This window comes from Alternaria dauci, chromosome 7 (genome assembly GCF_042100115.1).
Source record: "Alternaria dauci strain A2016 chromosome 7, whole genome shotgun sequence".
Lineage (NCBI taxonomy): Eukaryota > Fungi > Ascomycota > Dothideomycetes > Pleosporales > Pleosporaceae > Alternaria > Alternaria dauci.
Genome location: NC_091278.1, coordinates 746,361 through 773,891, shown reverse-complemented (window position 1 = coordinate 773,891; position 27,531 = coordinate 746,361). Strand labels below are relative to the sequence as shown.

At 51.4% G+C, this 27,531-nt stretch overlaps 7 protein-coding genes across 7 annotated transcripts; 4 read left to right on the top strand and 3 right to left on the bottom strand.

Moving 5' to 3' along the window:
- Positions 1-21: 21 nt before the first annotated feature.
- On the top strand, positions 22-8,234 carry ACET3X_007427 (uncharacterized protein). The gene is made up of 2 exons (XM_069453572.1): positions 22-5,521; positions 5,579-8,234. Exons 1-2 carry the CDS (start codon positions 62-64, stop codon positions 8,072-8,074), a joined length of 7,956 nt encoding a protein of 2,651 aa, XP_069304590.1. The 5' UTR covers positions 22-61; the 3' UTR covers positions 8,075-8,234.
- Positions 8,235-8,410: 176 nt separating this feature from the next.
- On the bottom strand, positions 8,411-10,323 carry ACET3X_007426 (uncharacterized protein; the record flags this gene model as incomplete). The annotated part of the gene is made up of 5 exons (XM_069453571.1): positions 8,411-8,573; positions 8,657-9,476; positions 9,535-9,740; positions 9,793-10,085; positions 10,234-10,323. 5 exons carry the CDS (start codon positions 10,321-10,323, stop codon positions 8,411-8,413), a joined length of 1,572 nt encoding a protein of 523 aa, XP_069304589.1.
- Positions 10,324-11,341: 1,018 nt separating this feature from the next.
- ACET3X_007425 (uncharacterized protein) lies at positions 11,342-11,735 on the bottom strand (the record flags this gene model as incomplete). The annotated part of the gene is made up of 3 exons (XM_069453570.1): positions 11,342-11,375; positions 11,432-11,604; positions 11,661-11,735. The coding sequence occupies 3 exons, from the start codon at positions 11,733-11,735 to the stop codon at positions 11,342-11,344; spliced, it is 282 nt and encodes a 93-aa protein (XP_069304588.1).
- A 652-nt stretch (positions 11,736-12,387) lies between these two features.
- ACET3X_007424 (uncharacterized protein) lies at positions 12,388-14,575 on the bottom strand (the record flags this gene model as incomplete). Its single annotated transcript, XM_069453569.1, has 6 exons — positions 12,388-12,584; positions 12,639-13,242; positions 13,293-13,433; positions 13,507-14,053; positions 14,232-14,422; positions 14,516-14,575. 6 exons carry the CDS (start codon positions 14,573-14,575, stop codon positions 12,388-12,390), a joined length of 1,740 nt encoding a protein of 579 aa, XP_069304587.1.
- Positions 14,576-20,253: 5,678 nt separating this feature from the next.
- Positions 20,254-21,483, top strand: ACET3X_007423 (uncharacterized protein). The gene has a single exon (XM_069453568.1). It carries the CDS (start codon positions 20,471-20,473, stop codon positions 21,302-21,304), a length of 834 nt encoding a protein of 277 aa, XP_069304586.1. The 5' UTR covers positions 20,254-20,470; the 3' UTR covers positions 21,305-21,483.
- A 1,383-nt stretch (positions 21,484-22,866) lies between these two features.
- On the top strand, positions 22,867-23,434 carry ACET3X_007422 (uncharacterized protein; the record flags this gene model as incomplete). Its single annotated transcript, XM_069453567.1, has 2 exons — positions 22,867-22,938; positions 22,988-23,434. 2 exons carry the CDS (start codon positions 22,867-22,869, stop codon positions 23,432-23,434), a joined length of 519 nt encoding a protein of 172 aa, XP_069304585.1.
- A 784-nt stretch (positions 23,435-24,218) lies between these two features.
- Positions 24,219-27,415, top strand: ACET3X_007421 (uncharacterized protein; the record flags this gene model as incomplete). The annotated part of the gene is made up of 2 exons (XM_069453566.1): positions 24,219-26,972; positions 27,113-27,415. 2 exons carry the CDS (start codon positions 24,219-24,221, stop codon positions 27,413-27,415), a joined length of 3,057 nt encoding a protein of 1,018 aa, XP_069304584.1.
- Positions 27,416-27,531: the final 116 nt, after the last annotated feature.

The following is a 27,531-nucleotide window of genomic DNA, read 5'->3' as shown; positions in this document are numbered from 1 at the left end:
GGAGCATCATCGAGTGAAGATACAGCCATGGCCGCGGCCTTCAACACCACACCACCACATTATGGCCGCCATGTCACGGGGCGCTACCACCACCAAGCCGGCTGCAAAGCCCAAATCCAAGATAACAAAGCCGACGCGCCCGCAGAAAAGAGTCAAGGGCGGCACCGAATCGACGCGCAACCATGTCTTCAAGGGCTTCAGCCAGCGCATTGCCCAGCTCAAGATCGAACCCATTCGCCGCGGTCGCAGCACCATTCTCGACGATGCCGAACTCGAATCCACCTTCTCCTACTTTCGCGACTCTTTCATGGAGTGGAGAGAGCTCAACATGTCCGAGGGCTTCACAGCCTTCGCCCGCAAAGTCGCGCCACTATGCGACAGCCTTCCGCAGGTCCTCCACCACAGCGACCGCATATTCGAGCTCCTCGTAGAATACATTGAAAAGGGCGAGAAATTCAGCCAGGAACCGCTGCTCAGTCTCACGGCGCATCTGGCACACGATCTGGGCGAAAGATTTGAGAAGCACTTTGAAAAGGCAGTCAAGACGGTGTCGCATCTGGCAGCTACACACGCCGACGTTGAGGTCATAGAGTGGGCTTTTGGCTGTCTCGCATGGCTGTTCAAATACCTCTCGCGACTCTTGGTGCCCAACCTACGCCCCGTGTTCGACCTCATGTCGCCTCTGCTAGGCAAGGAGCGCCAGAAGGCCTTCGTGTCTCGTTTCGCCGCCGAGTCGCTCAGCTTCCTTGTCCGCAAAGCCGGTGCTGGCTACCACAGAGACAAGATGCCGCTCAGAAACATCATAAAGCACATATCAGACCAGCTCAAGGATCAGCAGGAGTCGGGCAAGGACTACGCTTTTCAACAGGGTCTCATGTACCTCTTGACCGATGCGCTAAAAGGCGTACAGCGAGGATTCCACTCGAGCGCGACGGCAATATTGCAGGAGCTCCTGGCGGAGACATACAACCAAGAGCACGCCCATCTCCGAACACCGCCTCTCGAGCCTGTCCTAGTCGGCGTCGTTACCGCCGCGATCCACCACACGGATGCTGAAAACTTCGGGCCTCTGCTTGAGGTGATTCTCGCCCAAATCGATAAGAAATCTTCCGATACACGATTTCTGGGTCTTTCGTCTCGTCTGCTACTTGTCGCCTGTGGTGTACGACAAGGCGACCGCATTGACAATTGGCAGCCTGTCTTGGTCCTAGTCAGTCATTTGCTCGACTCAACAAAGCCATCCACGGCTCTGGATCCTGTTGATGCATGGGAGCTTTTGCCTGTTGTCTCCGTCGTGTTTCAATACTGTGCTTTGGATGCAGCGATTCCCCATGAAAAATTACTCGAAGAGCTCAGTCGTGGCCCGTGGGAGCCCTACTTCTTACCTTTCTGCAACCTATTTGCGGACCTAGGAGTGGAGAGATTTCGGACGTTGTTACTTCCATACTTCAAGAGATTCGTTGCGCAAAAAGCACATGAGCATGGGTCACAATTTTGCGCTATCCTTCCTCGACTCTATGACAATGGTGCGCTTGCAAATGGCAGTCTACAGCCGTCTGAGCGCTGGCAAACGAGCTTACATGAGCCGTTCGACAAGCTCGTGGCGTCTGCACGCGGTGGTTCTGACTCAGACTACGAGACTTACTACTGTAATGCTTTGTTGGGCGCCATAGAAACACTGCGCATAGGCGACGACAAGACACGTGGAATATGGACCGATCTTGCAGAACTGCTCAAGAACGCCATAAACATCGACAGTGCATCACCCCAACGAACTACGAACATCTTTGCTACTGGGAATGGTTTCCAGTTTCTTATCGGAAAAGGTGACAGTGACGGCCTGACAGCAAGTTTGTGGCCCGCGTTGTGCCAGGCATCCACTGTATATGGCCATTCTGTAGCCTTTTGGCGTGCGCTCCTAGGCTTGTTACAGCGAGAGAAGACTACACTTGACATTACTGGATCGCATATGGAGCCTCTCAAGCAAACGCTTATGCGTTGCTTGGGCTCTCCATCACATGATCTGAGACTCACAGCCATATACGTTCTGCAGATTATCGCAGGACAGAGCGAGGAGCACCAGAACATCCTGCACATCGCAATGCTAGTCGAGCAGACACCACTGAATCTTGAGACTCAGAGGTCCATTTCGATGCGGATAGGACAAATCGCAAAGTTGTACCCGAGTGTATGCTCCGACCATTGGGTAGGGGAGGCGATACCCGCGTTCTGTCTAGGACTGCTACATGTTCGATTAGCTTCGGTCTGGGACGACAGTTGCACGGCTCTAAAGGCAATGTGCGAGACAAAAGAGGGGGAGGGCTTCGTCACTCAAATGGTCTTCGACTGGTTGACTGCTGCCGACGCCAGCGACAGTGCTACTCAAGAACCCCAAACCGCCTCTTCACAACGACCCTATGCCACCGACTTCGAGTGTACCAACCTCATGCAACTACAGGACCATGTCTCCAACATACAGGCTCAGACCGACAGCACTGAAGAGCAGCTGGAGATTCTATTCAAGGATAACCATGTCGAAGTGCCTTTCCACAACCCATTCAGTAGGACACAGGCCCTTAGAGTCTTGACTTCTTTGCCACACATTGCGGAGAAGCGGTCGCGCCTTCTCGTACCTGTACTCTTGAACTGGGCGCTGAATCAAGCCACGCCGGAACTCGATGATGTCCCCGCTACGGAAGAAGACGTTGGTGCTGCCGCTCAGCATCGCTGGGCAAGAAAAGACCAAAAGGCAATGCTCTCAATCTTTGCAAAGTTCAAAAACCCCAGGGTTCTGTATCGGACTGATGAAGTCCGGGAAGCCCTGCTTACTTTGCTAGGCAACGGAGACATTGAGATTCAAAAGGCTGCACTGAAGGCGCTTCTCACCTGGAAAGACCCTGCTATCGTGGCATACCAAGAACAGCTACTCAACTTACTCGACGATGAGCGTTTTCGTGACGAGCTGCCAATATTCCTCAGCGAAGGAAAGCTTCAGGATAGCGACGTGGGTCAAGTGCTCCCAATCGTGTTACGACTATTGTATGGCAAGGTCATAGCTGGAAAACGAGGACTTGAGTCGAAAAGGAAAGCAGTTTTTGTCGGTCTCAAGAGTAGATTCGGAGATGACGCCATACATCAGTTCTTACAGATCGCTTTCGGGCCTCTTGGCCATATATCGATCTTGAAAGACTCCGCGGTTGATGAAGAGCTGCTGCAAAAAGATCTAGTCGATGCACGAAAGCAGGTCGGTATGCTGAACCTACTGGATGATTTGCTGAGTACTTTTGCAACCACATTCGCGCCATTCGCTGGAACCGTTGTGGATCCTATTCTGTACTCCGCCATCAAGGCATCACGAGAGCTATCGAAACCGAACGATAGTGAAGACGATGAAGGTCGTGCAACGAACACGTCCTTGCTGAAGACTATAAGGCAGCGCGCGTTGCAGATTCTGGGGAGGCTGTTCGAGAATTGCCCAGACTTTAAATGGAAGCCGTACACCGGTGCTCTCGTCAAAGAGATGGTCGAACCCAGGCTCGAACATTTGCCGATTGAAACGGCTCAATCCGTCTCTGGACTTCTGCGGTTGTTTGCAGCATGGTCAAAATCGAGCGCTACGGCTCCATTCCTAGTAGAGTTCAATCCTGCCATCTTGCACAAGGTTATCGACTGCCTCGAGGTACCCTCAGCCAAGGATGATGTCAAGTGCTTTGTTCTGAACGACATCATCCGAAACATCGTTTCCCTTGTCGCTGTTGAGGACGAAGTGCCGACGACAGACTCAAAGCTCCTACGGAACCGTATCCACACGGACATCATTCAGCCCTACTCAACTCCGATACTTTCCCGAGTTGGTCAACTACTTCGCCAAAGTCCTAGTAAAGAACTGCTCGAAGCGGGCGTACAAACAATTGCAGACATAGCCCCTCATGTGGTCGGTGCCACGGAGTCGCGTAGCATGATCGAGATCGCAACTTTCCTGCTTCGCCAGCCTTCAAAGCGCGTCAACCCGCGAACCAAGCTGGGATTACTCAAGATTCTTCATGAATTCATTCAGCGTTGTGACAGTCAGAGTCTGGCTGAGCTCTTCGACACGATCTACGATGCAGTCTGTCCTATGTTTAGTTTCGTTCAGGATCGCACAGCACGAACCTTGCTTTGCGATGTCCTCCAAGACCTTTCAGACACCAACAGCGATCTCGTGGTAATTGCAAAATTGTGCCATGATCTCAATTCTTTTGCCGCTGGACGCCTCGACGAGCCGGATTTCGAACGCCGTTCCCAAGCTTTTAGTGCCATCAACGAACAAAGCTATCGGTCTTACACGCTCGTACAGTGGAAGCCTCTGGTCTACAACATGCTGTACCTGATCAAGGACAACGACGAGCTCAGTATTCGGGTGAACGCGTCTTTGTCTCTGCGTCGCTTCAGCGAGGTATCGTCAAGCGAACCGTTCAGAGCTTTCGTGTCGGCAGCCGTCCTACCTGGCATCCATGCTGGTATGCGGGAAACCTCGGAGCTTGTGCGGGTTGAATTTCTTGCTGTCCTCGAGCATCTGGTCAAGACACATCCTGACTGGGCTCCTGTAGCGGATCTGCATGTGCTCCTTTCGGAGGATGATGATGCATCGTTCTTCGGCAACATTCTTCACATCCAGGGCCATCGACGGCTAAGAGCCTTGCGCCGCTTAGCCACAAGTGCGTCTCATTTGCGTGGTACGAACATCTATCACGTCCTCATCCCACTTCTTGAGCATTTCGTCTTCAATAAAGGAGATGATGAGGCTGCGGATGGTCTTCTAGGAGAGACAATCAAAACACTCACGGCGTTGACCGAAGGTCTAGAGTGGCCGCAATTCCGCTCTTTGCTCAAGCGTTATATCGGCTACCTGACGACCAAGGAAGACCTGCAAAAGTCTATCATCCGACTAATCGCTGGTTTGATGGATGGATTGAATCACGCAGCACGCGCCAAGGGATACATTGCGAAGGCCTCATCTGGGCAAGATGATCAGGTTGCTTCAGAGAACGAGGAAGCTCCGGACATGATGGATGTCGACAAGCCTCTATCAACCTTAGCCAAGACCCTCTCACAGCAGGACAAGCTGAGCATCGATCTCATCAACAACTTCTTGCCGGATCTCACAAACTTCCTGCATAAGAAGGACGAAGCCACTGTCAGTCTACGAGTGCCGATTGCAGTCGCAATTGCAAAGGTTCTTTTGGTGCTCCCGCCATATGAAATTGAGACACGCTTACCGGGAGTTCTTTTGGACATCTGCTATATTCTCAAGAGCCGGGCGCAAGAAGCTCGTGATATGTCGCGAAACACACTAAGCGATATCGCTACGCTAATGGGTCCGAGCTACCTAGGGTTCATCTTGAAAGCTTTGCGAACCGCGCTCCAGCGAGGATACCAGCTACATGTTCTATCGTTCACTTTGCACTCTATTCTGGTCAAGCTTGCCGATCAGACGAAGCCTGGTGATCTCGATTACTGTTTAGCGGAGCTGGTTGACGTAGTAAGTACCTCGACGGATCAAGTCGCACCTCAGGAAATAAACTGACACCGATTCTAGGTTATGGACGACACGTTTGGCGCTGCAGGTCAAGAGAAGGATGCGGAAGAGTACATCTCCAAGATGAAGGAGGTCAAGAGCAGCAAATCTTTCGATTCCATGGACATCATAGCACGATCAGCTACACCCGCGCACATCATCAAGCTTGTACTCCCAATTAGATCGCTACTGATCGAGAAGCTCAACGCCAGAATGGTACAAAAGATTGATGAACTTCTGCGACGCATCGGACTCGGTGTTCTACAGAACCCAACCGTCAACAACAGGGACATACTGGTCTTTTGCTATGAACTCATCCAGGAGGTTTATGCAGCGAACACGTCCACCGAGAAGAAGGCTAAGATCGATCCCAAGAACAAGCGGTATCTAGTCAACAACCGTGGAGCAGCCAAGTCCGGCGCGAGACTCAGCACATCCTCGTACCTGTACAAAATGATACGCTTCGGTATGGATATTCTCCGAACTGTCCTCCGCAAGCACGAAGACCTCCAAACACCCCAGAATCTGGCTGGCTTTCTTCCGATAATCGGCGACGCCATGGTACAAGGACAAGAAGAAGTGCAAGTTTCGGCTGTTCGTCTTCTCACGACCATAATCAAGGTACCCATGACAGAGCTGGATACGAATTGCCCCGTGTACATTGACGAAGCGATGCGCGCCATTAAGGGCGCACTGTCGTCCAACACGGAACTTGCGCAGGCTTCTCTCAAGCTAGTCTCAGCTGTCCTACGTGAGCGACCAAATGTGCAAATCAAAGAACGAGATATCGGACACCTACTCAAGCGTATGATTCCCGATTTGGATGAGCCAGATCGCTCGGGTGTCAGCTTTGGTTTCCTCAAGGCTGTCATGAACCGGCACATCGATGTTCCTGAGATGTATGAGGCTATGGACAAGGTGGCCGAGATGATGGTCACCAACCAGACGAAATCCGCACGCGATGTTGCCCGTTCACACTTCTTCCAATTCCTCACATCATACACGCAGAGTGAGAAGCGCTTCAAGAAGCAGATCGAATTTCTCCTCAAGAATCTCCGGTACGAGCATGTAGAAGGCAGGCAGTCAGTCATGGAGGCACTCGACCTTATGATTGGGAAGGCACTGCCTCGCTTCCCGGAAAAGGCACAGGACGAGTATCATGGTATCATGTTCCTGCCGCTGATCAACACTGTGGCCAATGATGACTCCAGCAAATGCCGTGAAATGGCCAGCTTGCTCATTAAGAGACTATTCCAACACGCCAGCGACAAGCGACTACAAAGTTTCACGGCTGACCTCAAGAGCTGGTTGGAACAGGATGACAATGTTGGCCTGAAACGTCTTGGTATACAATGTTTCGGGTTCTACTTCGAGGCGATGGAGGAGGATCAAGAGCCGAAAGAACTTACATACGTTCTTGACCGGCTCGACTCAACAATCGACGAGTGTTTGACACGACGCGACGAAGACGACTGGGAGTTACTATACTACTCTCTCACTCTGCTTTCCAAAATTTGCAAGAAGTACCCAGACACCATGTTTTCATCGAACAAAGACAGCCTCTGGACGGCGGTGCAGGCCAGCGCAACTTATCCGCACCTGTGGGTTAAGCTCAAGGCTGCAGAGCTCTTGGGTACATACTTCGCGCATCTGGGAGTGTCGAACAAGGATGTCGGTCTCGGAGCCCTGCCCCTTGAAGGATCAGGCGGTTTGCAGCTCGCAGAACAGAGCATGACGCAGCTCTGCAATGCCTTCCTAAGAAATCTGCTCAACCCGGAAGTCTCGGAACAGCTCTGTATGCAGAGCGTGAAAAACATTGCTTTCCTAGCTCGATGCCTCGCTGTCAACGGCGCCAAGTGGCATTGGCAGAAGACAGATGACGACGAAGAAGAAGGAAGAGAGACTGTGGCTCCAACGAACGGTGATACAGCGGACACAGACGATGAGGAAGATTTTGGTGGCTTCTCACCTCCACCCGAGACCGCAAAACTGAAGAAGACGGAAGACGCCACACCAGCAGCCATCCACCGTCTGATGATCCGACTCTCGGGTATTGTCCGCAAAGACAAGAGCACCATGAAGGTGAAGACGGCTATCATGAGCCTTTTCGACACTATCGCTGCCAAGTTCCCGCTCGAGCCTCTATCCACATCTCTCCCACACCTCCTTACTACTCTGTCCACGCTCACCGCCGCCACTGCAACTTTCCCCAAGTCCTCCGCTACCCTCGTCTCCAACAACGCGCCCAACGACCCGTACAAATCTCTCGCCGACAAAGCAAACGAGGTCATGAACTCATTACAGAAACGCCTTGGTACGCAGGAATATCTGAACGTCATGGCTGAAGTGCAAAGAGGCATCCGCGAGAGGCGCGAGGAGAGGAGGAGAAAGAGGAAGGTCGACGCTGTGCTGGATCCAGAGAAGGTTGGCAAGGAGAAGAGGCGGAGACATGATGTTAAGCGAGTGAAGCGGAAGGAGAGGAGTGCTGAGGAGAGGGGAAAGCGTAGGGGTTGGTAGGCTGGTTCTAATTGTCTGGAGATGACGGGTTATAGTGGGTGTTGTGTATGCATTTTCATAGCGTTTAGAACAGAGATGAGCAAAAGTTTAACATTCGAGTGAGAGATAGGAGCATAGTTAGTAAGGAAGTTAGATTGCGAATGATATGTGATACCCTTCATCACTGCTCTTGCGGTCGCAGAGTTAACACTGTGCTTTGTAGTAGAATGTAGCCTCTGATGTTATTTCAACATGGATGAAAAGGTAATATTCGTTGTATCCTACTCTCACGCCATTACACAATCCATAATTCCTGCTATTCGTATAAGCTAGTCGGTGGCACTAGAACCCCACACTTCACGGTCGCTGTACGGGCTTCACTTTGACCATCAACGCGCCCTTATCCCAGAGCGTGAAAACCTTCTGCTCACCCATCCAATCCCTCTCTTTCTCTACGAGCTCGAGGTCGAAAGCGAAGATCACTTTAGCGAGGATGAGGCGCATTTCCGCGTATGCCAGACTATTAGAACCATAATGTTAGTCTTGATTCTGTTACCAGACAGGAAGGAGAGGGGGAATAACACAAAGAAAGAATATACGTACTTCTTGCCCAAACAGTTCCTTGGTCCAAAGCTGAACGGATTCCACGTCGACCTATTATCATCCTTGTACCGTTCCTCGCCCAACCATCGTTCCGGAACAAAGAGCTCTGGGTCCTTGTAATTACGCTCAGAATGATACATTGCGTGCTGGGAACAGTATACCGAGGTGCCGCCAGGAATAAAGTGACCTGAGATAGTATCGCCACCCGTTGGCACAACGCGAGGAAAGCCTGTGGGAGCGGGTGGATAGTATCGTAGAGTCTCTTGGAATACGGCGATGAGGTATTCGAGTTTGTTGACTTCGGCCATGGTGATCTGATCAGCGGAAGAGAAGTGAGAGCGGATCTCGGCAGCGAGTTTAGAATAAGCAGACGGGTTGCGGAGGAGTAAATGGGTAGCGCCTGATAATGTTGTAGCAGTAGTTTCACTGCCTGCAAAGAGGAAGGTGACTGCATTGCTGTTCATCTCATCTCTGGTCAATTTTGCTGCCTCTTTCTCTTGGTTGTTCACAATGTGGGTGAAGAAGTCTGCTCTTTCCCCTTCTTTCTCGCTATCAATCTTCGCGAGTCGCTTGCTGACCTGGTCGTGGGCGCGCTGGGTGAATTCGAGCCGTGCACGCATAGCGCTTGAGTTGTCTTGGAAAAGTCCGCGCAGGGTGTTGGCGTATCTGAAGATAAAATGTTTGTTTCGAGCAGCGTGAAACCCGGTGGCTGTTATGGCTTTGAAGGTGATGGAAACCCAGCTGTGTTTGATGGAGTCGCGCAGGCAGTAGAGCGGTTCGCCAAAGGTGAGATCCGCTATGATATCGAAGGTTGCAAAGTCTATCACACATATGATCAGTCCAAGTGGAAAATGCATGTTGGCATATAGATTACTGACTGTACCACGACATAATGTCCATGTCTTTGCCTCCAGCGGCGTGTTCACTCATACGCTGGACGAGAAGATCGACGTAATACTGAATCAGGCTTTCCTGTTCTCGCAGGGCTTTTTCGCTAAAGGCATGTGAGAGGTTACGTCGCATTCGCGAATGTCCCGCTTCATCTGCTAAGACGATCGAAGCAGCGCGGTTGGCAGGTTGTAAGCTGTTCTCTGATCAGCATGTTTTACTTACGTCTTCAAGGAGACTTGACTCACTACCAAGTTTTGTCCTTGGCGTAATGTCCAGCGCTCTTGTTCTTGCCTACACGGAAGCCGTAGATGCCTTGCCAAGCAGTTTCTCCTGAGATGAAGCTGACTTCATTTGGCGTCAAACGAACTGCATCGCCGAATTTCTCGTGTGACTCTTTGACCCATCTGGCCATGCTGCCATCATACATATGCAGGGCATAAGGGATACCGCAAGCGCGTGCGAAGAAGGGTCCGGGGATATGCTTGAGAGGGTGGAAGAAGACATTGTATATGACCGAACACACAGCACAGATGGCGGCCTGACCAATGTCAGCTGATACCCATCATTTGGCACAACTAATGTTTTGCTTTGAGCACCAGTTGATCCGTCAACGCCGAAGCATCGAGGAGACTCAAAGGACAGACCGGAAGTGACAGCAGCATAAGAAACGTGGAGCATGTACTTACCAATGCCGAAAACGCTGCAAACCAAAAGACGGCACCTTTGAAACTGAAAATCCCCGAGTCTGTGGGAGATATAATCGTCAAGAACGTCATGGCTAGGTAGAAGAACGACCACAACTTGCGATGGATTGTGTCAGACTGGTGTGTTCATCATGAGTAGGGACGACATGAAGGCCTAATATAACAACAGAATCAGTCGACCCGCCAAACTGGAAATCGCCAAAACATCACCGCATCCGTTGAATATGGTTATGGTCGATGTAACGCAGACGTTGAATCAGTACGCGGTATGACGGAGCATCGGATGGTGCGCGCTAATGATCTCCATACGTTCCTTGTCCCAGGGACAGGCTAGCACGAATCGATGTTGGATCAGCAACTTTAGACTCCATCGGCCCCTCATACGTTGCGCAAGCATCGGCCGAGGAGGAGTCGACTCTCCACGTAGTTCCATCTCTTCGCTCTGTCGCTTTGTTCTCTCGATTGCCTCCAAAGCTCGTCCCTGTATCAATCGCATTTCTCTGCTCCATTCCTTCTATTGCTTTCAAACTTCGCTCACAGGCTCAACTCGAGCTCGGGTACTGAGTGAGTGTCCTTCACACAACACAGATGGTAACACCCACGGAGTACGTAAGTGGGGTTCAACGGACACGTCGTGATACACTACCGCCCTGCGAAGTTATATCATTCTGTTCGCTCGCAAGGTTTAAACCTTGTTCCTTTTGATTGTGTGTGACATCTCATGCAGAAGTGGAGTAGGAGGTGCGTTGGCGTCTAGCCATAGCAAAGGCTGTCATGCGATCAATTAGCAATACAACACATGCATACCGAATCATGGAATCCAATCAAGAATCGTCTCTTCATTCTCTTGCCTAGAGAGACGGCAGATGAGAACTGAGTGCAGTAAGCGTTGCCACGCGCACCAACTCTTGTAAATCAAATTGTGATATAAGTCGTCCCAACGCCTGCCAAAATGACCTGCTAATCACCCTCACGCCTACCGACACTTGATGCGAAACAAGCTGTAATTCGGGCTGGCGCATGTTCAAAGGAAAAAGGTATCGTCGAAAAGCAATGTCGGATTAAACTCGAGTCAAACATAGAGTTGTGACTATTTCGTAGGTTTGCGTGTAACTGGGGATCCCCTTTGACATTGTCAGCGGTGCACTTTGCGCATTTTATTCCATCAAGGACACCCCACCCGTCGTGCGCAGCGTTCCACGTCTTAACAAAAGCGCGTTGTGTCTTGTCTGCATACGTCTCGTTGCTGACTTCCTTGACTCCGACCTTTGCGCCGTCTTTAGTGAAGACGACGTTCTTCTTTTCCATCTTCTTGACGCCGCGTTCAGCGAGCTCGTTGGAGTACAGAAAGATCTGGGAGACACATCAGTTAGCGACACAATGCGCAAATTGTGGAGGGCATGGGTTACCTGGTAGCCGATCCATCCCAAGCCTCCAACGACTGCAAAGAGGATCACAAGCGGAATGAGGTTCAATGCGCCCATGGCTGTGATGGTGGTGACGTAATGAGGCTGGTGTTGTGCTGACGTTCGTAGTGGCGGGGTAAACCTTGCGGAGGCTGAGTGTATCTGTGAGTGAGGCAGAGGATGGCGCGATACAAGTAGACGTAGAAAAAAGAAATCTTTTACAAGCGTCGCAAATTGTTGAAGGGCTGAGGGCCCACAGTTGGCCGCCGTTCGAGATGCCGTGGCTGGACAGCTGAAACCCCGAACACGAATTGAAGGATCAGTCTTGGCACGGAAACGGGCCGCAGCTGATCGTCGCGGGCGATTTCTCGATCCATGATCGCGACACGTGAGAAACGATGCTGAATATCGCCATGTGAAAGGTGCTGATGATGCCTTGTAAGCAAGTTGTTACCACGAGGATCTTGCTTGGGATGCCTGACGCGTGACAAGACGGGGTTCTCCGCATTGATCATCCGCTTCGAACCGGTGGGTCGCAAGAGCACCCACTCCATGTGCATGATCCCCCCGAACGCCACATTTGCTTCGTACTGGATCTCATTGACATCACACTTCCTGCTACCGCCAAAGTTATATCTACATAATACACGTGCGGTTTTGCCTACCGCGAACTCGGAACATATTCTTCCTCCAATGTTATTATACATCAAGTCCCGCGGCTCGGTGCGCGTCAAGGAAACATGGGCCCGCATGTCAGAACATGTCTCCGTGCTAATACCAGCACCTGAGCACTACTGAGCCCAAACTTGGTACCAATGACTGACAGTCGACCTAACAGCCAGTCGCGCTGTTGTTGCGGTACAGTCTCGGCGTTTGCTGCAACATACAGCGGCCACACTAATGAGTACCCACCAAAAGCCTCCGCAGCTATACAACAGTTAGCACACATCCCAGCCTTCTGTTCAGATAACCATGGCTCACCGTTCTGCTCTTGGCCCATCTCCTTGGCCACTGGTTGTAGTTCGTAGCTCATGTGAAACGGCACACATGCACTAATCTCATCCACCATCAACTGGATGACAAACACGCTCTTCTTCCATGTCTCGTCACCGTCTGCAAAATTGCCACTAAAACTCAGCCACGTCACACATGCCATGATTACTCTCCGACAGAATATCCGGCATACACGGTAGTCGTTCATTATACTTGCCAATGGCACGTCATGATATACATGCTGTTCTCCTGGCCATCTTTCCGCCAGCGCGATATCCTCGGGTGCAAGTCTTTCGCTAACTACACCAATGATGCGATGTTTCCATTCGGGAGGTAGTGTGCGGTACCACTCTTCGAGGTTGCCGTCAACTAGTTGCGCGAATTCGAGAATTTGCTTCGCTTCAGATTCGTAGGCGGGATCGTATGGTGTCGTGGTGAGAGTGTTTGCGCGGGCACGGAGGTTTGGAAGGTCGATACAGATGAGCGTCAGGCGGTTGGCAGCATTTTCCTCGGATATATCACCATTACCAATCCAGCCTCCTGTGCCAGGGAACGAGTCGATGGGCTTCGAGCGTTGAACGCAGCTTGTGATCTGCACTTTATTAGCGTTTAAGATGCAGTAGGTAGCATAGTCATCATTACCATCATCGTCCGTACAGCGCGGAACATGGCATGAGAAATGGGGTCGTTGAACTGATCCACACCTCTTAGCTTCGTCAACGCGACAGCACCGTCAACATGATTTCCCCACGCGGTAATAGTATCGTCTGTACTCATTATTGTCTGGCGTTTGTTAGCTTCAAAAATATGTCGCACAACTGGTCGAAGACCTGCGAGAGGTGACTACTCCACTGACCTCATACAGTGAGAACATGAGAATGGCAAGCACAGTCTCGTCGCTCTTCGCCATCACAGGATCTTTCAGATCGTCGTTCAGTTTCTTGATCGCTTTGCCGTAGGTAGATACTGCTTTGCGGAGAAGTTCTTGCCGGCCAGGATACTGACCGCATGTTGCCATTGCAACAGCGGTAGTGGCTAGGTGAAGAACCGAAGATGGGCGAGCACGGTTATAGAGAGGTACTAGATACTCCAGGTAGCCTCTAGTGCTTTCGGCTTGTTGTGGTAGGGTGATGAAGTTCTTGAAGAAGAAGGGTACAGCTTCGGCTTCTGGCGCAAGCGAGATAGTTGGAGGTACTGCATTTTCGAGGTTCCACACGAAAGCTTCGAAGTCAAACGACTGATTGAGAGGTAGTGGTGGTGTTGTGTAGTTGGGCAAGGCCAGTAGTTGTTGTGATTGGCTCAGGTCTGATGGTGAATGTGATCGTGAGGTTATTATCTGAAAGGCCTTTTCTCCTGGTACTGCATCTTCTCCCGGCGATACATCAAACGTCGAGGAAGGTGACCTAGAACGTTAGTAGAGGTTTACAGGGCAAAGTGGATCTGCGGCGTGGGTCTATCACATGCAAATACCCACAGACCATATACCGCGAGGACTAGTGTACCCAACAGCTCGGCAAAGCTTGTTGGTATACATGGAAGGTGTGCAGCGTGGCAAGACAAGTAAAATAGCGTAGTACATACAGATGTGGAGAAGGGTTCGAGCTTGACGCCCCGGTACTGTTACTTGATGCTGTCGTTCCAGAAGATTTCCGTGCCTTCTTGGCCATAGCTTTGTTTTCATCTCGAAAGACCAAATCGAAGTCGTCGGGATAACCGGGACATACTCGAGCCGACTTCTTGCAATTGCCACATGTTGGTCGCTTCTCGTCGCACTATACATGGTCAGTAAGCGTATCCGTATATGCATGGAGGCGACATCGCCAGTCAAGAGAAAAGGGTAATTGTCGCGAGATCCGAATACATACCTTGATTCTGCGGCTTTTACACATGCCGCATCCCCTGCTCGGCTTTCCGGTATAAACCATTGTGATATAAATGCAATGCAAGGAACGAAGAAAGACGATAAGGTGATGTTTTGAAGCTCCAACTCCAAAGACAACACCTATCTTCAAACTCCAGCCCTTTAGCTTATAATGATAAAATCCTGCCAGTCAACAACGATGTTCCTAATCGGATCTCAGGCAACTCCGCCTCGGAAGCCTACGACTACCATCAAGCCTACGTTACCGCTTAATTCCAGCAACAAGCTTCAGCTCGCCAATGTCTGACAAGCCCTGTATATCGACGGAAACGTGAGCTGCCGCAAACCGAGGTACGCGATGGCAAGCACAAGAAAATTGACGTTGACGTAGGGCGGACAGCGCGTGCGGCCGATAGTGCAAACAACACTCGCTAAGGAAGGAATTCGCGATCGGACCACCCAACGTATACGTAGCGTATAGGAATCGACCTATAGGAAGAGCAGGAAGAGAATGACGGGGTTGTGAACTGCATTCTGAAACCGGACGGAGGATGGCATGGCAGTCCGAGTCGGTTGTCATAGCTCACCGAAATGCGCATTGCAGAAAAGGGTCACCGTAGTGGCTGACTTTTCTCGCAAGCAACACCAGATTGGGTTTAGGGCTGCGCCCACAGAAGTGGCGCAGCATGTTTTCGACCGTTCCTGATATTACCAGCTAAGCGACGAAACACGAGAAACACGTTCTGCGGCGTATTCAAACGTTGTTGCCTGGCGTCTTCTATGCAGGCACCTCAGGCACTGACGCAACTGCTTACGCATGTCGCATTTCGATCTCTTTCGGGATTGTGCAATTCTGATGGGAATCGCCGACTTCTCCGCGCTTGCGGTATCAGCGGCACGCCAGCGATTGCGCCCTCTTCACAACGTGTCTTCTTCTCTTAATCACGGTGGGTGATGTCATTTAATGATGCGATGATGTAAAGAGACTGGTGAGGGATGGAGGGCGTGGATGGCGCAGCGTACTTGGGCATGCACTGTGAGAAGAGCAGGGCCCGCCATTACAGCTGGCTACCGGAAAATAAACACTGAGAATCTACGCCATCTAATAATTACGAGGATCGAGAGCGCAAAATAACCTTGGAAGGCTCAGACGGAGACGCACGCGTTAGAATCGGTCGGACGCTGGAACACCTAGGTATCGAGACGCAACACCAACCGCAGTCACCCAGTCACCCAGCCACTCAAATCACGGTCTAACAATGATGTTCATGCAAGATTTATTTCCAACGCCATTGAGGGATCTACTTGCGGCGCAGCGAGGGTTCTCCGTCTTCAGAGGAAGATTCGTAAAGCGCCGTCCCTTTTTAGCCAGCCGAGCAGCACGTTGACTTCTCAAGTGAATACCATTGTCGCATATACCCGGCCAGGGACCAAGTTGGTGCATCAGCTCCTTATGCACCGCGGAAGATTCAGGTCCTTGAATCTTCATGGTGCTCGTAACGCATTCTGCTGAGGATTTACATCATCGTTCGAAGCCCCTGAGCAAGACTCGCGTTGCAAACTCGCGTTGCGAGCCCATCGATCTCCCTCACAAAAGCATGAACCGGAATCAAGAATGTTGGATGAGATTTGAGATGAGACCTTAGACGGAATCACGTAAGATCTGTGCTTCCTCTTCGGAGAGACAAGTTCATTGTACTGGCTCAAAATTGCCGGTAGGCGCCTTCCTGGTACCTAATAATAGGCCAGAGTGAAGGTACATTGGGGATGCTTCTATGATCAGCACTGTATTCAACGCAACTATACGGCGAACCTGTTTACACGTCTTCGACTGGTACCAACGCGAAAATGTACATGTTTCAGAATGTACTTCGACTTGACTTCTGCGCCATCTGCCGTGGCAGGCTTGCGATCATTTACTTGCAACCTTGGAAGACAAGCACGATCAACTCGACGTTTCCGCTGACAGTATCTTATCTTCTCAATAGACAGCTACATGTTGCCGCTGCTATTGCTTTTCTCATCCTCATTGTTCTCTGGATTTACCCCCAAATGAACATGTCAAGCATAATACGCAGCCTGTATCCTACATGGCCCACCGGATCGGGGAGTCAACGTCAGAAGATCGAGGATGCATTCGTCAGTAGTTGGGTATGTACTCGAAACACGCCTGTCTTTGACAAATCTCAGTCGAGACCCAGAAGAACGTGTGTCCACGTTGTAGATCATAATAAGTTTCCATCCATCTCTAAAAAAAGGCTTAATCATTTCGCTACGCTTAGGTCAGTTCACGACGAGAGAAAATCGTCTCGGCAGTCAAGGCAACTGAACCTACAAACCTCCGAGCCAATCTACCTCGAGATGAAGGAAGAGCCTCTAACAGGAATGCAGAAGTACCTGATGATCCCTACGAAGCACGCAAGGCTTCGCATAGCCGCCGAGCTATCTGGTGGAATCGGCAACCCTCTTTCACCGAAAATGTAATATCTTGTCTGTTTTCTATCAGGCTGCATTGCATTTGGAGCGATAAATGGGCTCATCGAAACTAAAGCCTATTGCTTACCCAAGCAGAACACATAGAAGCCGCGACAAATGCGACTACCAAGGAAGATCACAGTAAAATGCTGGAGCATGTACAGAGGAACAGGCACTGGAGTTGCACTGGAGGCTGTATGACTTCGTGCGAGCGACGAGGTGCTGTAGTCGTGAAGGAACATACCTTTGGCGCGTAGCTCAAACTCCAAGAAGGTATGGAAGAAAGTCTTCAAGATCAAACCCCTTGAATCACACAGTCTGGAACGGGTGGAGACGGTCGAGAGCCCATTCTTGGTATGGTTCTTTACAAAGAATCACATCTATGAACAATGTGAACGCCATCTCACCTCCCCGAAGGGATGGGCCCGAGAGCTTCTGGCAGGTACGTGAGGTTCGACATTTAGTGGTAGTGTGTATACCGATGGGCATCTCTGGGATTAAACACTCGCTTACCTATGCCCGTTGTTCTCGCCAGACGATGTACCTCTATTCACGGATGTTGTTCTCAATACTGGGGCACATGTGTTTCCTAGGATGGGCATGGACAAGTCCAAGACAAGCTGGGTACGTAAGCTTACGAAGACAGGCTGAGGGATTCAGGACTTGAAGTGTTTTGTGGTGTGCTTGATGGCCAAGCAACGTGAGCTCGAAGCACTGGTGCAATACGTTATACATGCGTTCTGGCCAGATAAAAGCAACCATAACAGTCTTTTACTTTCTGAACATTTGAAAATATGCCCACGGTGTTGATGAACTTCGAAAAGCGGAACAGCGTATCGACACACTGGACACTTTCGTTTGACAGAGTCGTTTGTTGGTCGTAGTAATCAAAGGATTTCCGGCGCATCGGTGCGTATGTGTCCCGCTGGTGGTAGATTACTGAACCTCGAAGAGAGAATCATCTGCTTTCGAACTCGAAGTACACTGACTCAATGCCTCTCAGCAACTACACTGACCTTTCGTAGCACATACTAGTGCACCTATACCTCCGAGGAAAGACTCTTGAGTATGCACGTCAACTAGTGAGAAGAAGACAAGAAGGGGAATAGCAGACTTGGAAATTTGATATTAACATATCGTTTTTAGACTTTCGAGAATGATTCTTCGTTGCGCTTCGTTCGCCATGCCCTGTCCACAGGTTCAACTCCCTATTTTGTCCTTGGTTTCCTTAGATATGCCGGCCATATGCCGAAAGCGTCCTCCTATTCGGAGCGTCTCATAAATGTTGAGCCTAATATACACTTTCAGGGCATTTCTTGGTAGTCAGCTTATCTCACCCATCGCCTTTATCTAGTTTAGAACATAGTAAAGGATAATTTGTCCTAAAAAGGCCTGTCATCTGGGCGGATTCTTATGCATTCCAAAAGAAAAAAGACGAATAAGTCCGATCGATCTCTTGCAGTAACAACGTCGTCTTCCATCTTGCCGTGATCCTCGCATACGCCAGCTGTTTCTGACGCAATCTCACAAGCATCACATCATCGCCTCGATGTACGCGAAGTAAAAGAAGAAATTTAAGTTTGAGCACACGACAGGAAGGAAGTCGTCGACCCAGTAATGTAGAAAATGGCCTTCAAGCTCTAGATGTCATTCAAGATGTGGTTCGGCTACTGCACGTACACCGCACCGCATGCAGGTTGCGCCTCCGGTCGCGCCGCACAAGAGCGGATCCTACGCTATCGGTCCTACCTCGTATCGAATTTCATTAGAAAATTCCTCTGGAGTTATGTCGGCGCGCGCCTATCCGCAGCATCCACAGCAGAACTCCCGATGCCCAGAATCTGCCGAGTTGGTTGCACTGCGGACCCCAGACACAAGAGAGTGAGAAAAAAACATGATTGTGGCGGCACGTTTTATGCAACCACAACGTTGTGTCTTGCGTGCAGATGCAGGCCTTGTTCCTGCGTCGATCATTGGAAAACTCTATTATTAGCTAGCCTTGCTCACAACTTGGCAGTGTGGTGGGGTAAAGCTGTTGGAAGGAACAACGCACGCGAGATTTTGTCTAGTTAGGAGCGGCCCGGGAATGAATCGATGATAAAGGTATTCTTTTTTGCTTAGTCCGGGATAGTATCACGCTGCGCTCATGATAGCCATCGCGGTTGGTGTGACTGGCGACTGGCGGCTCACAAGGCTCGGCCAGAAACCCAATCCAGTGCCGAATAACCGCGAACTATTGCACTGCTATTGCGCGAATTGTTAACTGACGATGTTTGTGCATTGGGCTTCATTGACTTGGGTGTCAGCAATAATGCACAACCTTGATGGTAAAGAAAAACGGCTATTCTTATCCTGTTTCTCGTTAGCCGGACAGTTATCTTGGGATGACGATATAAAGGCTTGGTGGTTTACCTGGGCGAGATGAAATAAGGTAAGGCTCGAGCGAATGCCCAGCTGTCCGCGAAGTCTTGTCGTCCGGGCTATCGCTACTCACAGGAATGATCATCGTAGCACAACACCAGTTGCGTGTTAGCGCTGCAGGGAAATTTGGGACGGCAGCGTGCGCGTGGCCGCAAGTTCTGTGGGTGTGCCTGTCAGGGACCAACCAGGGCCTGTCTGCTAGTGTCTGTCGAGGTGGACTCGGGGCGGCCGGTATGACGTTGGGCCTACATTCTTTTATTTGTTGATGGGTAGGCGTGGTAGACTTGGCCAAACTTGGAGAAACGGAAAGGTGTCCGCGATGAAAAATTCTCGTGATGCTCGAATCAAAGGCCGGTTCGTGTCTTGCCTGAAGGTTGAAAAAGCGTCCGGTCACAGCGCTTCGGTTGGAGCCTGCCGATTCGTCCCCCGGTGAATCACGCGACTTTGACCTCGTTTACTGGCTAGCGGTGAATATAGGCCCAAGGAATTTGGCTGGTCGCATGAGCAGAGATTCCGGCTTCGCGTCGGACCTGCCCAGAACTGCTAAACGCAGTGGTGTGGTTGTTGGCGGAGGCCAAATGTTTGAGTTGCGTGTGCCTGACAGCCAATAACCAATCCTTTGCGAGTTTCCATACGAGGGCCGTCCCCGGGCAAGATGTTGGGGATGAACACATGATCGCCCAACGGATAACGGATCCCAGTCAGTTGGTAAAGGCCCTATCGTATCGTGGCGCGCCGTCAGTAAAGCGCATGGTACCGGTTGACTAGTTCGGCATGGTAAGAACGAGCCTGATTAAACCCTGTCAGCATCAGCGATATGGGCTATCTGTACAGTCAGTATATAGACTCGGGGCTACTCCTCTGCCCCTCGGCAAGTAGTCCGTCGTATCCGCCCGTCACTCACTTTAACATTCGCTCGCTTGCGTTTGCCGTTCGTTACCAGTCTTGATAATCGTCGGTCGTTCAGTACTACACCGTGTAATACCTCTAATCACCGTTTGGTATCCATAATCTACTACCGCCATCGACACCCACACCATACCACACAATACTCTACTTCGAAATGTCTTTGAAGTTCTTGTCCCTCGCTCTTGCGGCTGTCGCAACTGCGTCGCCTTTTGAGTCCATGGCACAGGCCACGAACGACGACCCTTACGAGGCATGCCAACCACAAGGAGCGACCGGCGCATCCCCACCAGCAGTCGGCACAGAGCTCAGTTCGCTCTATACCGATATTCTCTCTTCTATCCAGGGTATCACTTTCGAAAAGCGATCTGTTCATGGCCGTGCGGATGGTTTCGGTTGCCGCCAAAGCCTGGACTGTGTCAATGTTCAGAACATCAACATCCCCATGTGCTACGACAAGTTCACGACAAACTTCCAGTTCCCAGACGGCTCTTACGGAAACGTTGCCGCTGGAACCTACAACTCCGGAGGTACTGAAGTCAACCTTGTCAGTGGAGACTACACCAGAGATGGCCAGAGTGCCAACATTTACGCCAACAACGAGGCCGAGAGGCCAAATACGTCGACCCTTTCAATACCCCCCGTATTCACCGGTACTGGTGTTGGAGGAGCGGTCCCAGTCACAGAACTCGGATCCATAATCGTCTTTACCACCACTATCCCAGCCGTAACGTATTCTGCACCCACCACCGTCGCGGAGACCGTCGAGGTAGCCACTGTGAGCGGAATAAGGATCTCTACCACCGTCCCCGCTACCACCATCACCCAAGCCACAACGATCGCCGCAGAGACCAATGTTGTGACTCAAACAAACACTGCCTCGGCTGCAGGCGCACCTCAAAGCACTGGAGCGGCTGGACAGATGTCTGTTGATACAACAAGGTCCTTCGGGATGTCGGTTGTCGGTGTCTTGCTATATGCGCTCTTGTAAGCAGCTGATATCTCGGAAGCTATGCTCGGCGCAATGCACTAGGTGGATGGATTGGCCTCGGGAATTGTCCCCGAGGCATTCTTGAATGGATGATACCCGCTGGAGCTTAGCATGTGCATGTTTACACGTACTGTGGCAGTTCAATACTGCAGTGCCACGATTAATGAATAATATCCTACCCTTCATATTGAACTCTTTGCTCTGTCTTGTGCCACTTTCGATAACGCTTTCTGCATCTTGCTTACCTCCTGGCCGTCCACATCTTCTCCAGGTGCTGTGATGGCTGCTGAGTGGAGCCATGTTATGCGGGTCCTCCTTTCGAGCTCCTCGATGTTTGTGCTTCTGACCCCACCGCCGGCGATAAGCGACAAGTCTGCTCCAAACCTCGACTGTAACTGACAGAGCTTATCGGCACCTTGGAGGGCGCTCGTTGCGCCACCGCTAGTTAACATGCTCTTGAACCCGCAGAGTACCACTGTTTCAACAGCTTCTTCCAACTCTTCCGCTTCGTCGATTGCACGATGGAATGTACATGGAAGTGGGGCTGCGACCTCAACTAATTCGCGATTGCGAGTGCCGTCTACACGACGACTGCCGTCTAGAATGCCAAAGACGAATCCGCTGGCTAGAGGCTTGAGTATCGCAATGTCTTTTTTCATGAGAGTAAACTCTTCATCAGAATAGTTGAAATTGCCAGGCCGCGGTCTTATCATAACATTAATCGGGATCGTGGTTTCTTTGTGTACGTGCTGTAGTGTGGAGAGAGAAGGTGTGACCCCGCCAGCGGAGTAGTTGGCACATAGTTCGATTCGATCAGCGCCTGCTTGAGCGGCGGCGGCAGCGGAACGGGCGTTGAAACAGGCTATCTCGAGCATAGTGTTTTTTGTTACCTGTGTGAGGTGGAAGCTGAAATGGCTCGGAAGATTGAGAGAAGAGCAGTAGGTGGACTGCGGGACTAAGCTTGAGGCTGGCTAGTGCTAAAAGTGGATTGGCTGACGACATGACTACGCTCCACGTCGGACACTGTCTTCCCATGTCCCTGGAGCGGGAAACTCATTGTGGGTAGTAGATATTGCAAGATTGGGTGACTATTGAGGCGGTCTACTTGTATCAGGGAAGATGATAGTGGGACTGCCGGCTGCTATTCTCCCAATGAGCCCAATCAAGACTGACAGGGGTGTAGGCCTATATGAAAATGACAATCGATGCTTCCATTTCTTACTGTGTGATGCACACTCTTCGAGATGATAATACGACACGATCTCGCCATAGAACAGACTATGTTTCTCCCTGATCCCTTCCAGGTAGTGCATGCAAGGTGAGGCTCACTATGGTGAGTATAGTGCTCAAGAGTAAATGCCGTCGCTTCACCACTCACCTTCCTGAGGAAACAGGGCCAGCTCACAAGCGACAACCCGACGTGAAGCTGAGTTCAAAGTCACCAGCCTGATCAGCAGCTCTGCCTGCCCTACTTCGCTCGACCATCTCTGTCGTTACACAATCTCAGGACTGTACTCCTGATATCAGCATCGTCGTCACCGTCATCAGCATACCCAGTCAGAATGTCAGACGAAGAACAGAAGAATCCTAGCAAGGCAGCATCAAGCGGCGGCGCCTGGTCTGAACAAGAAAAGGTGAGGTGTATGAAAGTGGGCTCACTTCCCGCCACTGACTGTAGTACAGATCGCGTACCTCATGGTTCTTTGCGAGCATGCAGCTGGCACGGACAAGTTTGAAGCCAAGACCAATGCAGGTGCTTTCTGCCCGACGATGGTTCACCACGCTTACATATATTGTCAGACCTGTCCTGTTCCCGCTGGCCGCACCCCGCTCTCTTGCCGCAAATTCATACTCCGTATGAAGGAGAAGCACAAAGAAGATATGGAAAGGATCAAGAACGGTGTACCTCTAGGCCCTGCTGCTGGTGAGGGAGTTGGCGCCACTCGGGAGAAACCCAAGACGACGCCCAAGAAGCGCAAGAGCAAGATTGTCGAGGGTGCGGATGCTGACGGCGAGGCCGAGGGTGCGGAGGGTTCGCCGAAGAAGAAAGCCACGCCTCGTTCACGGAAGAAGAAGAACGAGGCTGTCGAGGTCAAGAACGAGTGGATTGAGGATGAAGAGATGGTCTAAGGATCAGTCTCTTTGCCCTGCATTGGCTGCTTGTGCTGTCGCGTCGTGGTACATGTGGCGGATACTGGAATGGCTCGGAACTCCAACGTGACCATCGGCTGCTCAACTCCGTCTCTCCCGAGGTTTCTTTGCTTTGTTCGTGTGGTCGGGCATGGATACTGCCGTTGAGCAGCGGCCTGAGAACCACATGTACACAGACATGAAAATGACCCCATGTCCTCTTGCTCAGCTTCCCGTATTTGACGCGACATGAAAGTTGATCCTGTGAGGTTAGGAACAGCGCGCGCAGTGTGGCATGCTCGAGGTCCAACCGAAGCATGCATTCACTGCTGCCATGGAGTGGATGCGAGTGGAGACGAATGACGATGGTTCGCGAGATGCGGCGAAGCTTGACCGGGGGACCGTAGCGCATGCGGCTGCAGGGCTCTTCAGGCACTTTCCTCCTTGGCCGCGAAGCCATCGCCATCGCGTACTCATCGACGGGCGTCTTTGTCTTTCTTCTTTGTGCCTACTACTTTTAATCCACGGCAGCTGCATTTGCGCTGCTTCCTTCCTTTCCACACCACCACCCAGGGTTGGCATGCTGCTTGGCCGAGTGTCGCTCGCCGCCGCCTGCAAACGAAGTTTCCTTGCAACACCTTCACGCTCCCTGTCGTTGACCGTCTCTCGACCGCTCTCCCCCATTCACACGCGATACTCTACAAGACTTCATAGTAGTCTTAGCGCACTTGCCCTCGGCAAGCGCTCCCTACACACGTCCCCATCTATAAATAATCCGCCGCCAATGGAACAAAATGGCACAACGAAGCGCAAGCAACCACCAACTTCACCAGCCACAGACCGTCCGGTGAAGCAGATCAAGCCCGAAACAGACGCACGCAGCTCCAACGGAGTCATGTCGCACCTGCCCGACCATGACGACGCCATGGACGATGCGCGCAGCGATTACAGCTCCCACGAAGACGTCCCGTCGTCGGCCCACATCACCGCCGTCACGGGACAGGACACGGCAGAGTGGCAGCGGACCATCGAGAACGTGGTCAAGAGCGTCGTGTCGATACACTTCTGCCAGACGTGTTCGTTTGACACAGATGCGGCCGTTAGCTCCGAGGCGACTGGCTTTGTCGTGGATGCTGAGAAGGGCTACATCCTCACCAACAGGCATGTTGTCGGCGCGGGTCCTTTCATCGGCTACTGCATCTTCGACAACCACGAGGAATGCGACGTCCATCCCGTCTACCGCGACCCCGTCCACGACTTTGGTATCCTTCGCTTCGACCCCAGCAAGATCAAGTACATGCCCGTCACCGCCCTCAAGCTCCGCCCGGACAACGCCAAGGTCGGCGTCGAGATTCGCGTCGTAGGCAACGATGCTGGAGAGAAGCTCAGTATTTTGTCGGGTGTCATCAGCCGATTGGATCGCAATGCGCCCGAATACGGCGAGGGCTACTCCGACTTCAACACCAACTACATTCAGGCCGCAGCTGCAGCGAGTGGAGGATCCTCGGGCAGTCCCGTAGTAGACCGCGACGGCTATGCTGTTGCATTGCAGGCCGGTGGACGTGCTGATGGTGCCGCGACCGACTACTTCCTGCCTCTGGACCGACCGCTACGTGCTCTCGAGCTTGTCCGCCAAGGCCAGCATGTCTCCAGAGGCACCATCCAAACCCAGTGGATACTGAAGCCCTTCGACGAGTGCCGCAGATTGGGTCTCTCTCCTGCCTTGGAGAAGGAGATCCGCACGCAATTCCCCAAGGAGACAGGCATGCTGGTCGCCGAGGTGGTTTTACCCCAAGGGCCCGCGTCTGCCAAGGTCGAAGAAGGTGATCTTCTTTTGCGCGTCAACGGAGAGTTGCTTACACAGTTCGTCCGACTTGACGCCATCCTTGACGACAACGTTGGCAAGACCATCTCTATGACCATACAGCGTGCTGGGGAGAACATGGATTTTGAGCTAGACGTTGGCGATCTCCATGCCATCACCCCTGACAAGTTTGTTTCTGTCGCAGGCGCATCTTTCCACGACCTCTCGTACCAACAAGCTCGCCTCTATGCCATCTCGCTGAAAGGCGCAGGCGTGTACGTTTGCGAGGCAGCTGGTTCTTTCAGGTTCGCCGACGGCTACACATCAGGGTGGTTGGTTCAAGAAGTTGACAACCAACCGACACCTGACCTTGACACCTTTATCGAAGTCATGAAGAAGATCCCGGATCGTAAGCGAGTGGTTATATCGTACAAGCATCTGCGTGATTTGCATAGTACGAATACTAGTATCACTGCCGTGGACAGACATTGGCATGCAAAGATTCGGATAGCAACACGCAATGACACGACAGGCCTGTGGGACTTCAAACCACTCGCCGATGCCATTCCATCTGTGCCTCCTGTTCCTCGCCGTGCGAACTTTGTCAAGATGAGCTCAAGCTATCCTGAGGCTGTAGACATTGTTCGTAGCTTCGTACGAGTGCATGTCTCTATGCCTATCAAGCTAGATGGCTTCCCCAAGATGAACAAACAGGGCTATGGACTCGTCGTCGATGCCGAGCAGGGTCTTGTCCTCGTCTCGAGAGCGATTCTGCCATATGACCTTTGCGACATCTCGTTGATCATCGCTGATAGCATCTTTGTTGATGCCAGGGTTGTTTTCATGCACCCATTGCAGAACTACGCCATCGTCAAGTACGATGCCTCTCTCGTCAACGCTCCTGTAAAGACACCCAAGTTCGCCACCGACTTCATTAAGAAGGGAGCAGAGACCATCTTCTTCGGCATCAACCAAAACTTCCGACCTGTCGTAGCAAAGACTGTCGTCACTGATATCACCACAGTCGCGATTCCAGCTAGCGCGATCACACCTAGATACCGCGCGACCAACTTCGACGCCATCACCGTAGACACAAACCAAGCCTCGCACAGTGGTTCCGGCGTGCTGATTGCTGAGGATGGCACCGTTCAGGCTCTCTGGCTCTCGTACCTGGGCGAGCGGACATCACACAGTGGAAAGGACGTTGAATACCATCTTGGTCTTGCAACACCCAATCTTCTGCCAGTGCTCAACGAGATCCGAGGCGGAAAGACACCCAAGCTACGTATCCTGAACGTCGAGTTCCAAACCGTGCAGATGAGCCAAGCCCGCGTCATGGGTGTCTCGGAAGAATGGATCGAGAAGACTGAGACGGCTGATCCAGAACGCCACCAACTCTTCATGGTCCGTAAGGTCGATTCAGGTCACGGCGATGGTCTCAACGAAGGCGATATCCTCCTCACGCTCAACGGCAAGCTGGTCACACGTTCACCTGACCTCGACGTCATGTATAACAACGAGTTCCTGGATGCTGTTGTTGTGCGCAAGCGCGAGGAGAAGACTATCAAAGTATCGACTGTCGCAACAGAGGATCTTGAGACAGACCGCCTAGTCAGCTTCTGTGGCGCCACTTTCCATCGCCCTCACCAGGCTGTACGCCAGCAGATCAGCAAAATCCACTCGGATGTTTACATCTCGTCGCGGGCCCGTGGTTCACCGGCATACATGTACGGGGTAAGTGCTAAGTCTTTTGTCCTTCTTTTCCTTCTATGATGGGACCGTGGAATTTCAACAGTGAATGTCTTCAGGCCTTGCTTTTGGCAATCCGCTACCCATCAGTGATAGTAAGAATGTTTTACTAACCATGTCAACAGCTCGCACCCACCAACTTCGTCACGCACGTGAACAACGTCCCTACATCCGACTTATCGGCCTTCCTCACCGAGATTAAAAAGATCAAGGACAATGAATATTTCCGCATGAAGGTCATGACCTTCGACAACGTACCATGGGTGGCGACCATGAAGAAGAACGAGCACTACTTCCCAACCATCGAACATATCAAGGATGCCTCTGTGCCACTGGGTTGGAAAAAAATCATACATGAGTGTGATGCTAGTGGTGCGAGAGAAGAGATGGGGCCGGATGAGCTGGAGGCGGATGGTGCGGATGAGTAGAGTTCAGATAGTGCATACATGACTCAATACATGGCCAACCTTGGGGATCAAACATGCAAAAACAGTCTATTTTCATCCAAATATATTTGGAGGTACTCATGGAAATAGCAGGTACC

What these genes read in the sequence shown, in the direction of transcription:
- ACET3X_007427 (XM_069453572.1), top strand. Translation starts at nt 62, where the DNA reads ATGGCCGCCATGTCACGGGGCGCTACCACCACCAAGCCGGCTGCAAAG. An exon ending in TAGCGGAGCTGGTTGACGTA is followed by an intron (nt 5,522 to 5,578) that starts GTAAGTACCTCG and finishes CACCGATTCTAG; the next exon opens with GTTATGGACGACACGTTTGG.
- ACET3X_007423 (XM_069453568.1), top strand. Translation starts at nt 20,471, where the DNA reads ATGTCTTTGAAGTTCTTGTCCCTCGCTCTTGCGGCTGTCGCAACTGCG.